Source organism: Phyllostomus hastatus, unplaced genomic scaffold (assembly GCF_019186645.2).
Source record: "Phyllostomus hastatus isolate PE091 unplaced genomic scaffold, TTU_PhHast_1.1 phas_contig_1, whole genome shotgun sequence".
NCBI classification, from domain to species: domain Eukaryota; kingdom Metazoa; phylum Chordata; class Mammalia; order Chiroptera; family Phyllostomidae; genus Phyllostomus; species Phyllostomus hastatus.
In genome coordinates, this window is record NW_025333498.1 from 35,325,867 (window position 1) to 35,339,199 (window position 13,333).

General features: G+C 36.7%; 2 protein-coding genes across 14 annotated transcripts in view; one reads left to right on the forward strand and one right to left on the reverse strand.

Moving 5' to 3' along the window:
• The window catches only part of PRPF40A (pre-mRNA processing factor 40 homolog A), a 56,292-nt gene extending 53,257 nt beyond the window's left edge, over window positions 1–3,035 (forward strand). For all 10 annotated transcript variants that reach the window (XM_045830357.1, XM_045830347.1, XM_045830284.1 and 7 more), the window contains 3 exons: window positions 8–69; window positions 895–1,029; window positions 2,448–3,035. In XM_045830357.1, the coding sequence (XP_045686313.1) occupies window positions 8–69; window positions 895–1,029; window positions 2,448–2,540 (290 nt within the window). In that variant the 3' untranslated portion in view covers window positions 2,541–3,035. The remainder of the gene's footprint in view (window positions 1–7; window positions 70–894; window positions 1,030–2,447) is intronic.
• Window positions 3,036–8,561: 5,526 nt separating this feature from the next.
• FMNL2 (formin like 2) overlaps window positions 8,562–13,333 on the reverse strand; it is a 301,251-nt gene continuing 296,479 nt past the window's right edge. The window contains exons 26-27 of one of the 4 annotated variants that reach the window (XM_045852128.1): window positions 12,479–12,525; window positions 8,562–10,642 (exon numbers count right to left, since the gene is read on the reverse strand). In XM_045852128.1, coding sequence (XP_045708084.1) covers window positions 10,604–10,642; window positions 12,479–12,525 — 86 coding nt within the window. In that variant the 3' untranslated portion in view covers window positions 8,562–10,603. Of the gene's footprint in view, window positions 10,643–12,431; window positions 12,526–13,333 lie in introns of all 4 variants that reach the window. The other 3 variants (XM_045852002.1, XM_045851929.1, XM_045852082.1) reach the window with 3 other exon arrangements.

Here is a 13,333-nt window from a genome sequence, read left to right on the forward strand (position 1 = left end):
TGCTTAGAGAGAAGTTACAAGAAGTCAAAAAAACATAAGAAGAAAAGCAAGAAGAGGAGACATAAATCTGTAAGCAGGTTTTTAATTTTTATACTAGGCTTTTGCCTTTAACTCCCCTAGGGCAGTAGACCTTTTTTTTGTCTAGTACCGTGCAGTCTGGCACAGTGTGTAGGTGGGCGGCACCTGAATTCAAGAGCTTTACAGCTGATCTTTGTTTTAATCATCCACGAAAATCTTTTGGTGAGCTTTGGGGAAAAAAATATACATACAATACTAAGATTCCCACTCTGGTTTTTTAAAGTAATCTTAGAGGAAAACGCAAGTCTTTATGTTTTATGTATGTGTTATAGCTGTTGTTGAGAGCCACTTAACCTTAGGTATGCCTAGAGGCCTTTTTCAAAATGTAAGGTCCTGGGTGTTACCACAAACCTGTTGAAGGAGATTTTTTTCATGGTGCTGACTTGAACTTAGGCTTTCCTAACAAAGGATTGCGTGTTCGGGCACTGACATTACATTTGAAATAATTACTGCTACTCAGTAGCAAATTTGAAGAAAGAATTTTATTATGCAGCTATCAACCTAATACGTGATTGAACTAATGATAGCATCTTATGTTCATAATAAGTAATGTTTTACCGGGTTCGTGGAAATGTGCCTTCATCCTTAACTTAGTAAAGCTCTTTTAGTGGTGTATATTACTCTTATCGGAATGTCTTCCTTTCTGCAGGAATGGGCCACTGCCCCCTTGAATCTTGGAAATGTTATAGAATCCTTGAGCTTAACACTTTAAATTTCACCACTGTGAATATATTCTTTGTTATTTGTAGATTTTCCTAAATACTACCTATATGAGCATTTGTCTTTGTCAAATGCCAACTTTCTTTATTTACACAGGACTCTCCAGAGTCAGATGCTGAGCGAGAGAAGGATAAAAAAGACAAAGACCGGGAAAGTGAAAAGGACAGAAGTAGACAAAGATCTGAATCAAAACACAAATCGCCTAAGAAAAAGACTGGAAAGGATTCTTCTGTAAGTAGGATTTTTATAATACAGAAATGGAGACTATGATTAAAACTATGATGTTATTTAAAGAATAGACTTTTTTTCAGGTCTACTACCATTAAAGAAAACAATGAAAATTCAGTTAACTACAAAATAGTTTTCTAATGTGTGTGGTCATAAATGATCCAGTTGGAGTATCCTAAATTCCTTAAAAAAGTAACATAGCATTCCACAGCTATTATTTTAACTCACTAAGAAAGGAGGATATATAGTCTTCTGCCATTCTCACTAAGAAGTGCCACTGCGCATCTCCTACCTTAGTTTTTAAGGAATATAAAATTTAAGAGACTCAAATCAGGGTTCTTCCTCTAGATATTCACAGTTGTCATTGTTACTAAGTCTGGTTTCAAAAGGTAACATTCTAGTAACTTTGGGGAAACATCATTTGGAGGAGAGGTGAAGGCAAATGGATAGGATGGGACTGTAACCAAAAGTTAGTATTTTAATATCAAGTCATGTGATTAGTCCTTATTTTCCCATATGTGTGTGTATACATACATGTGAATGAGAGTACAATAGCACAAACCTTCTCAGCTTTGCCATTCCTCCCACAAATGCTGTGAGCTTAGCAAGGACTATGTCTTGGAATTAACCAGTGGAGAGTTTACACCATGTAGAGAAGCCCTGGCCCTCCCTCTAGATGTTCTGATAGAGTTGCAGTAGGGTGAAGGGGTTTTTTTGTTTGTTTTAAATGCTGCACTGGTGAGTCTGATGCACATCCTTGATGAAAAAAGAGTATTTCCTCTATACCTGTGAGCAGCTTAACACTTTCTTCTTTCTTATACTAGGTTAAATGAAATTCCTGGAGGGAAAGAGGATAGGTGAAGTAGATCTGATTTTCAAAGATGATTTCTCACAAATAATGCATTATTATTTTTGTTTGAATTTTTTCTTCAGCCTAAGAACTGTGCTGCTCATACATCTTGAATGTTTGTACTAAGCATACTTTTTTCTAATGTAAAGCACTCATAGGACAACTTAGAATCTGCAAAATTAGCAGGAAATACAGTGCTTAGGAAATGAACACCTGGCTTCCATTAAATGAAAAGAGGATGTTTCATAATCAATTATGTAAGAGAAAATAAAAGAAACTGTATATACCATTGTCCCTGATTTATGTGTTAATGTTTACTAAAAACAACACATAAAAACCTCATTCTAAATTAAGGATCTCTCCTAATATAACCAAGGTATATGTATACTTACTTAGCAACCCACTGGTAGGCTTTGGGGAAAGAGGTAGTAAGTCATTAAAATATGTGATGTATCTGTTTCTATGAAAGAGATTCAAGGGATTTGGATTGTTTTTTCAAAAGTTCCTTATTACTTAACCTTACCCTTTGAGTACTAACATGAAATGTGATTGTGTTCAATGTCTTTTCCAGGGTAATTGGGATACTTCTGGCAGTGAACTGAGTGAAGGGGAATTGGAAAAGCGCAGAAGGACCCTATTGGAGCAACTGGATGATGATCAATAAATTATACCAAATATATGTTTACAGTATGATTTAAAGTCTAATTCAGACCAAGGACTCTATTTTATGTTCAATTGAAATAACACTGGGTTTTAATTATATCACAGGAAAAAAAAGTGCATTTAAGTATTGTTATTGTGGACTTTATAAAAGCAAAGGAAACTGAAAATAACTTTTGATTCTGTATGAAGAATCATATTTTCATATGGTCATAACTGTTTTTCTGTGACCCTTTCAGAGGGCACTGCAGGATGGATTAAAGGTGGCAATTTACTAATAACTGCAGATGTCTCTACTTTGTTCTAAAGTCTAAGTCATTAAGATGATTTGATTAACTTTATGGAAGTTGGATTTTGAAAATATAATGAAACATTTTTTTGATACTTAGTCGTATCAAAAAAGCACCAGCAACTGATAAACTACTTTTTTTGTGCTCTACCCAACTGGTTGGAGCTAATCTGATCTTTTATGGTGAACCCAGAAATAGGTGTTCTTAATGGAAACATGGTAGACCCTTAACTACGGCAGTGCCAGTGAGCACTGCTATAATAAAGCCACCATTATTTTTTATGAAACATCTGAATACGTTTTAAAAGGCTATTGTGAGGGCATTATTTTGAGGTGATGTTTTAAACGTTAACATCAAGTCAAATTGTAGATTAGTTTAAATATATTGCCTTAAGGACCTACTAAAGAATGTGCCACCAAACTAAGTGATAGTTGCAATATCCTTGTCTAAAACAAAAATCAATGTTGACTTAAACATTTTCTTTAACAATTGTCTTTTTAATTCGATCTTTCTCTTGCTTTTTTCATTGAGGAAGTCTTTTACCTTCCCTATTCACTGAGAAGTATTGACTTCGTGGTACACATTCTAAAGCATTTCTGATTTGAATATTTTTGTACATTTTTATCAATTATTAAACCTTCTCTTCTAGCGTGTACTAGTATTTATTTCTACGTAAACTGTTCAGCTTTTTAAAAAGAAATTGTATGATCATTTAAAGATAAAGAAACTAAATCCCTGAAATTTTGCTTCCTCTTACCCACTTAGCTAAGTCATTTTCCTTTTTTAATATAATCAGCGCATTTGAGGCCCCTATATTTGTTTTTGATCTGAATTTCTGCAGAATACTTCAGAGAGGCCATGGTTTGAGCTAGAATACTTTTTACATGCTAACTTTTGAAGGTTGGTAATGTAATTTATACTGTATTCCTTCAGTGCAGGATTTTTTTTTAATAGGAAATTTTAGCACATAGTCTTTGGTTTACCTTAGTTTTTTTGGTTTTTTGGACACTTTGAGCAATCCTATTTCAAGTTGGGATTTAAAAGAACAAAATGTTCATTGTATTTTTTCTTCAGCACCCTAAGGAATTTGAAAAGTGGGACTGACCAGGATGACTCTTCTCATCCTTCCTCCCTGTTTCAATTAAATCTGTCCACTGCTGAAAGCTTAAAAAGGCGGGGGTGGGTGGGTAGGGAGGTTTCTCAACTTCTTGCTTTTCTGATGTGAAATATGATATGACTTTGTAGAAAGTGAGAACCATTATTTTTAGAAAATGTGAAGTAATCAAGTTGCTTGCTTGAGTCCCCTATTGTATATTAGAACCAAAACAGAACTACGTAAACAGGGATTCACCTACACTTAATTTTCAGAGGTCCCATTGTAATGATAGTTAATATTGCCAATCATGTCTAACATTTGACATGGAAGTCAGTGGTAAAATTCTTAAAATAATTATATGATACTGGCAGAAATACTAGTGATGTTTCACAAGAGAATTTAGAATCTGTAAAATGTTTTAATTCTATGAATGATTTTTTTAAGTACAACTTCAAAGTTTTGATTTTTCTATTTAAATAAAAAACTATTGATGTGTTTTAGCATGTCCTCAAAATAAATTTCTGTACTTCTTACACTGTCTATCACAACCTCAAATCCCTACAGGACAATACAAATTCAAGTTTCCCTATAGCTAGCTCACCCATGAAAATTATTTAACCAAAAACAAAACTAGTGAACAAGTTACAACTCAAAATACAACATCCTTATTATAAAAGATGTTATTAACATGGCTATAATCCTTGTCTAGCACCCTTCATTGATCCCATCAAATGAGATTTAGTTGCCAGAAAGATACTGTCTGATCTGAAGGCACAGGTGATGGGAAGAATCTAAATATTTTTAACCAGTTAAAGATTTAGGTTTCAAAATCTTCATAAGAGAACATGTTTCAAATGTTCTCTAATCAGAGAATAAAGAACATTTGTTCTCTGGTAATAGCTGAAATGTCTTAAAATGCTGGTTCCATTAGAATTGAACAGCTGTTGGAACAGTTTGAACAAATGTGTTCAGACAGGAAAGCGTGTTTATTTTCAGATAAGGGAATGTCTACTTTTCAAGTCTCAGACGTAGGTAAATGTTGAGGGTTCATCTTCCCTCATTATCATTAATATGAATTATTAGGTTAAATTCACTAATACATTGAATTTCATACTTCACAGTCACAATAGCAACTTCAAATACCTGATGTTTTTATTTTCTCTGGTCTATAATTCATATGTGGGAAAATTGAATTTGTATGAAAAGTTAATTTAGTCAATCAAGTATATGAAGTATTCATTGCACTTTTGCCAAGTATATTTAAATAGCTCACTGCTTTCAAATTTTAAAAAGGCCCATGTTTTTTAAACATAGTGATTTTGCTATCACTACCCAAAAATAGCTTCACCATATAAATTATTCATATTTCTCAACAGTAAAAATACTTTTCGTGCCTCCCAGTAAATCTGAATATGATCAGAGTGTATCACAGCTCTTTTGTCTTTTGCTAATTAAGCCTCATAACACTATAAAATGAAAAGGATTTGTGAGGCCTAGAGTAAGGCAATCTTAATTCATAATGGTAGAGTGAAGGGACTGAACATTCCTCAAACATCTCTGTACATTTTCTGGAAACAGTGTAAGTTTTCATTCAATTACCAAAGGGCTTTTTGTCCTGTGTTAAGCACAAGCCTTGGATGATTCTGGTTTCCTTCCACGGTTAAGGGTCAACTGAGTGCCGAGTAGGCAGCCACTTTTATTTTTGCATCCAGCCACTTTTATTTTTGCATCCAAAAGGGGTTAGGGTAGCCCTCTTATACACAGGCCTTTTTTAAACCTAGATGCTATTTAGGAGAGAGAACAATGTCCAATCAAATGGTACCCAAGGAAGAGTCATGAATGCTGTTTTTAAAATTTATAGGCTATTAAATAAGTATATTATGTAATTTAGAAGCAAAACTTGTATCTTAAATCAGATTTTTCCTTTGGGAAAAGTGTCTCAGTTGGAGGTAGAATTTTAATTCTTTTACATTCTCTAGGTAAAACTGCACTGATCTCACATAATTTTTATGAAATTGTTTTAGTAGGTTTATGGTAATAGGCTCATAATCTATGTCATTGTATAGTTCTGATATTTTTTACCAGCCTAAAAATTCTTACCTTCCTTATTAATTCTTACTTGCTCTAAGTTTTCAATTATTTTGACTTCATTAGTCTAGTTCCTATTTATGTTTTCATTCACTGCTGTATTCCGTAGATTAGAACAGTGCCTAGCACATAGTAGGTATCTGTTGAATGAATGTAAAACATTAGTTGACAGGTACTAAAGGGCTTGAAAAAGCATCTTTGCAGTAAACCATACACCCACGACTACTGCCCCATGTGAGGTGGCTGTGCCTTACTTACTGTCACGTCACTTCAGGAAAATTCAAAAGCTTATTAGAACATGTAACTTCCATGTAGTTTTTGAATAGGAAAGGAAACCCCTTGATGATTTGAAATATACCTTCATTGTAACTATTAAGTTAATATACAACAGTAGTTCAAAAGTAATTTATTTATTAACATTCAGCTAGATCAGGATTGGTCTTTAAAGGCCCTAAGGGACACAATAGCAAATTTCCTATTAAAAATACAAGCCAAGAATTAATCATTTCAGGCTGTTTTGGACAAAGGGATGAATACCGGTAATATGATAGGCATTCAATTGTTACTGGAGCTGATGTAATGATGATGAGGTGGGAAGTGAGAAGACTTTGCTGCAATTACCACACTCCCCCAGTCCTCCATTGTATTTAGCTTGTCTACCTGGCCTAAATTCTTTAATTGCAGTAGGTTATCTATGCTTTTCGTTTTATTTTTTATTTTGTTACAGTTGACATACATTATTAGTTTCAGGTGTGCACCCCAGTGCTTAACTATTACATAAACTTGCTGTATAAAAACTGCTTTTGTGACACAGTAGGATCTAGTTCAAAGCCATCTCATTGTTAGTGACTGGTAATTGACTTAATGGATAATCGCCCTGGGTGTCAGGTTGATGTTTGCATTTCAGGGCCACTGGCTAAACTCCCTCAACCCCAGTTTTCAGTCACGGACTATGAAACAAAACAGTTACCTCCTCAGATCAGATTCAAAGTAAGCCATTTCTTGATGCCCTTCTTTTTGGGGGACCCTTGGGGTATCTTAATGTGCTATTTATAAACATTCTTTTTTCGGTCCTTCCTGCAAACTTTTTTGGTAGGTGTTGGTTGGTCTCATGCCTACCTACCTCCTCGACTAAATTTAAGACTTGTTCTGAAAACTGAGTCATAGGAGAATAAGGTTTCTATGTTCTGTGTAATTACCAGATTTTTCTCTTCTATTTACATGTTGTTCTGATATAAAGAACTTCAGTTATATAAAATTAGACTTTTTGTAAATAAATATAATTTATTAGAAAAATGGCATCTACTAAGTTGTTTCTGTGCCAGCATTTTTACCTTTGCGCACCCCTCATGCAGCAGTTGTGTTATGAGATGCAAGATGCCCACCCTCTGTTTTCTCAGTGTAATACCTGCTTTTCTCTGTAAAAAGATCAAAAAAAGTATATTAATAGTTCCTAATACATTTGGTTTTTGCTTCAAATTTTTTCTCTTGGAAATAGATGGAGTATTAGGTTTAAAAGAAATGGAGAACTAGTAATACTTCTTTGTATGAACTGGGATGACAGTATGTTCATCTTTGCAGACATGTTTGATCGAATTTAGGAACCATGTATTGGGGCTAAGAAGAGTTTATCAAATATTAAAATCAGTAGGTATGTGAATTACAAAGTTACTATTATAAAAGCATGTCTTTTATAATAATACAGTACAAAGTTAGACAATTCTACAAAATCCAGTATGCTGAACCAGTAAGGCCCATTCTGTGCAGAGCAGTGCTGAGTCAGCAGGGTCCCTGGACACTCAAGTGCAGTCCATCTGAATGTATGAGGACTTAGATTTGGGAGTGGGGGGGCTTAATTCTGGATCATTGGTAAACATGTTTAAAAAGGGATGCTATTGGTATATAATGTCCCTTAAACCTAACCATCTCTGCCTTATTTGAACTTACTGCTATAGTTTGGGTCTGAATACTTTCTGAATTTGTGGGATATTAAAAACATTACTTCTTTCACCATGAAGCACTTTGCCCTGGTACAGAACAAACTAGAGATTCTGACTAACTGCAGAATTGATCCCGCCCCCCATAAGATAAAGCTTCAGCTACCTTATTGGTGCAGTAAAAAGAGTACTGAATTGGGAGCAAAGACCTAATGTAACAATTTCTTAAAAGACTAAACCCCTCTAAAGTGTTTTTAAGCCATTTATACAGTATTCTAAAATACTAAATTTGCTTGCTTCCCTAAAGAAAAATACTAAAAACAGTATACTAAATTTGATGACTTGGGAGTATCATTACAATGATAACTGGAAGGAATAAATTAGTAAGTTTAATTTTTGGAGATGTATCTCCCTCACTACCAATATCTATTTGGTTACTTCATTCCACATAGCAAGTGGTCAAGAATTTTCATAAGAAGGGATTTTAGTTAAAGTTTACCAAATAGATTTAGATTCTGAGTCTAAGCACCAAGACATACCTGTTTCTAGAAGATAAAGGTATTACATAAAACTGGCAAAACCCCTAAAGCATACCATTGAAAGACTACAACATATTATAGAATAGTAGTGTAAATAGTTTATTTGCTCATATGCCATGAAAAGACCAGAAAAGTAACATGAATTGCTTTTATAAAACATTCTAATATTGCTAAGAAGCAAGCCTGTTAATAGACAAACAGGAAAGAACATGCCAACATTATTGTCTACTTACAGATGAATAAATAGCAAGTGTTTTAACATGCTCATCAGCACTGTGCTTTTGGAAAACAGCCGCTTGCGGTAAAGGACCAACAATTTGTATTGTGTATCTCATGGTTGACTTGCTTTATCCTCAAAATGAATGTCAAGTCAACAAAGACAAAATCTTGGCATGTTCTTTTTAAAGTACACATTTATGAAAATCTGCTGGCAGGTGACAGTTTAAAAGCAATCTCTGTAAATGGGTATGCTAAAGTAAAATGTAACTGACCCCTAAACTGTCCTTGAAGTTAAATATATATATTAAAAAAAACTATAAGTTAAAATAACATTCAGATTGTATAGCATAGGCTGATGCATTTTTAAACAATATTTACAATATTACCCAGAGGCTTAGGTGGGAATTAAAGAGAAGTGTAAAAACCATAAAAAACTGCACCAATTTTATAGCAAAATATCTGTACATTTAAAAAGAGGTCATATATAACTACACATTATCCAAGGAAAATTGGACCTTCACCAAGGAGTTCACATAAGCACAACATAAAATAAATTCAGTGGTTAAATACTATACAATAAACTTTACAATTAATATACTGATGTAATATACCAAGAAGGTAAGCCAGAAGCAGAATGTGTATTATGGAAAGTACAAATTAACTTCAGTCCAGTTTTTGACTTTGGAATGGATCAAGTGCCCTGCCAGAGAACAAGGAAACATAACTGGTTTAGTTGGCCATTTAGTCCCATTACATACCATTTAAAAGCTTAATCCCAACGTGAATATTTGAGCAATTCCCTGTAAGTAGTCTGGGAAATAGAAGTTCTTAGCTTTGATATATGATGCCAAATACGTCTTCTCCAATTTACAAAAGGAAGGAGGAGGGGGGAAAACAACCGATTGTCAGGAGAGTAAGGCCAGGCTACTAACGCTACTCTGCTAGCAGAAGGATTCCTAAATACTTGTTGACAGAGAACCTCTTCCTGGCTAGCAAGGCACTGAATTCTATTTTCAGGTTTGGCCCATAATGGTCCTCAGAAGTCCTAATACTGATTACTGAGGTGTTAATTTTAGTGCTAATTAATAAATACATTTGCATTATTTTTTCAAAGCTGCCCCTAGGTGAAGAACACAGTATGGCAAATATGTTTTATACATTTGTATGCCATCATACTCTTGCAGTTGTAAGGTGAATTTTGCACAGGGAGGGCCTGGTACTCGAGCACAGAAGTATCCGAATGTGGAAGGTGACTACTGGCTGAGTAACTTCCGTGCTGCTGTAACTGAGTCCTGTTTGCACTCTGCTGGGCCTTGGTTACTGACGGAAGGAGTTTATCATGTGACTTTTTCCTCCTCCCATGTTGCAAGCCCTTAAAAATACAAAGTTGATGGGAATGGCTGGAACACAAAATTAATTCCTTAAGAGACACCTCAGCAAAGGAAGCCCACAGCAGATGCATTCATGTTATTTACAACTTACTAGGAAACCAGGGTGGGCTATCATGGGACGATCACCATGGCAGGTAATACTTGTAATAGGAAATTTAAAATTTGATTAAAAAATTAATAACATACTGATGTAAAAAGATACCTAATCAAATCAAATCCTATTGCTTTGATTAATCTGAGCAGGTACTTCCACTTTTAGGCACTTGTTAACAAAGGTTGGAAGGAGAGCCCATCATTTTAAAATTCCTATGTGTTTGCTAAATCTGAGCCCTTGGAATATTTTATCCATGTTCAAGGCTGCAGTTAAATGGTAGCACATAAAGTTCATGTGGACGGTTTCTTTCATGCACACTCTCTATTCACACAGGTCTCAGGTTCACATGGTTATTTCGGCACCATTAACAGAACGCAAGTTCTGATCATCAAAGCGCCGCCTGACACTCCTCCTCACCGCATCGGCTCGTCTGTATGGTTGGTTTCTAAGATCTGAAAAGAGGAGAGCACCAGTGAGAGAACTGCAACCTTCAACAGCCTGTCTAAGCAAGACAAAGACCAGCTGGCAGCCAATCAAAGCAGCTTGTGCTGAAGAGTCTGCTAATAGGCCCTTCAATCCCACTGAGTATTTCAGCCAAACTCGTGTACTTTGCCCTCTGTATATACAGTCAAAACATGATGTAATACTGGTGGGATTCTAGAACTTTTAGGAAAATATATAGGAGAGGAGATTCTTCTGTCACTGGCCAGAGAGTTTAGCTGAAATCTTATTTTGAAATGTTTCGCTGATGGGCAATCCCTATGGCTTAGGTGTTTGGGTTTTTTCTTTCTTCCTGGAAACCTAAATAAAACTATAACACAATGGATTTTAAGCTGCAAAACTAATAAAACCAACTGCCCTGTCTTATCTGAAGTTTTAAGGAAGAAACCTATGCTTAGACAGATTCCATTATTTTTATTCTATTAATATTAGCTCAGTTTTTATTTTGAGAATTAGAACCACCGTTCTCAATTAGCTACTAAATAAAAGTAATCACTAAATCAAAATAATACCCCATTCCTGAACCACCCAACAGTTTTGTTTTTGTTAAAGGGAAGAAGTTTTATGGGCCCTTCTGCATTCCCCAATTGGGAGCGCACAGCAGAATGCCTAACATTTTTTAAAAATGCCTTGTTGAATGAATGAATCAACCACTGCACACCAGTTCAAGGAGGCGATATTCTGGAGGAACAGAGTGGGATGAACAAGAGGACTATTATCTAGGTAATAAGCACCCATAGTATGGGGCGTGCAGTGATGAGTAAGGCGGGCAGCCCAGCCAGCAGGTAGCCCCTTTGGTAGACTCAGGGCACAGCAAGAAAATAAAGCAGGCTCCACACTTCTTCCTCTTGTTTTATTAGTATATATTCCCCTTTCATTAACTTAGTACTTTTGATTTCTATTAGGGAACATTCTACCTTTAGAAAGGGAAACACAACAGACTTAAGCCACACTCGATCTTTTTTGTCCCTTCCCTACTCAGTAGATTGAAAATGGAGCTGATGGGCCTTATCTGGCCCACAAAATGTTTGGCCTTGACTTAACATTTTTAATTACAGTTTCTTGTTATTTAAATTGACTTCTGTTGGAAAACTGAAGGACCTGGCAATACCGGGCCCAATTTCTTACATGGCAAAAACAAGCTGGAGCTGAGTGAGTGTGAGGAAGAGTGGGGTTCGCAGGTTCAGCACAGTCCTCCCCAGCCCCTGACTCAGTAGCATTAGGGGTAGTGGCCCTGCCCTACCCCTACATTCAAGCCAAGGATTGTTTTGCCTGCCCTAATCCTCTGGGGACTCTGCTTCCTGGCCCGGAGTGGTACAGGAAGGTCGGAACTCTGCTACTGGCTAAGGAGATGGCAGTGACCTGCATCTCTAGGATTCCTGAGACCTCTAGGCAATTTTTAAAGGTCCTCATCTTTATTTGTGCCCCCTGGCCAGGACTTGCTCTCAGTTTCTTCACATAAAAATGGGTTGAGTAACTCAAAGGCTGAGAAGAGGGTAATCCTAGCACCCAAAGCCATTACAATAATCAGCAACAACCCTCGCCCAAGCCATCACACTCGAGAACACGGAAGCAGGCCAGAAAGAGTCCAACAGAGAGGCTCAGCCTCACATCATTGAAAGTGAGGTACAAAGACTTCTCCCTGGTCAGACTCTCACCAGTTATCACCCTCAGCCATAGATCGAAACCACTGATCTGCATACAGAGAGAGGAGGAAGCTAAGTAAAAAGTGATGCTTGCCAGCTCTGTGTATCCTCCACCACCGGTGTGCTAGAAGAAATCCTTACCCTCGAGTGAACATTTGGAAATTTAGTGATATTATTCTTCTTTAAAGCTAAACAGAAAAAAAAAACAAAAACACAAAATGATGGTTAAATAAAAATGGGATGAAAACGAAAAGCAACTTATTAACTTAGTGCGTAATATTCCCGGGCATGTTAGCCAACAGAGCAAGAGAGTGGGAGGCCATCACTACAAGAGCCGTTAGATAAAACAAGGGAGGAGACGAGGCGTCTTCCCATCCAGTTCGCTGACCACCCAGATCCAAGCTGCTTTGAAGTCTGGCTCCAGAATGATAGACAGTCCAGCAGCAAAACTGACAGTAAGCATTCGCCAGCAGATAACAGTTTCTAGCCTTGTTAATAAGCATTGGTGGGTAAGCACATTGCAGAGCAGGCAACAACACACACACATCCTTTGATACCTTCAGAAACAAACACAAGTGCAACTACAGATGAGTTAATGCCACACAATAAACACACACCCAGTTCCATGTCGACCTCAGCATGGCAATCTCCGATCAGGGTCCATGCTGCCCCGGTCGCCGTGCTAATCAACTGGGCACTGCAGAGAGCTCTGCTCCATCTAGGCATCCGGCTCTAAGCCCAGGCAGTTACTTCTTGGGAAAATTTGATTTTTTTTTTTTTAATTCTAAGAGCAGTGGCATTTCCGGATGAGAGGTGTGCGCTATTAGTGTTTCTGGTGCCACTGCCCCAACTGAAGGAGCAGGTCCAGGCAGGACCTCATCGCAGAAGGACACCCCGGGTCTGACATGGAACCCAGTGAAGGAGCGGGAATGAGGCAAGACGGTGAGGGGCTCCTAAGCCTTGTTTTCATTTGCTGCTCAACAGCCTAAGTCCAAC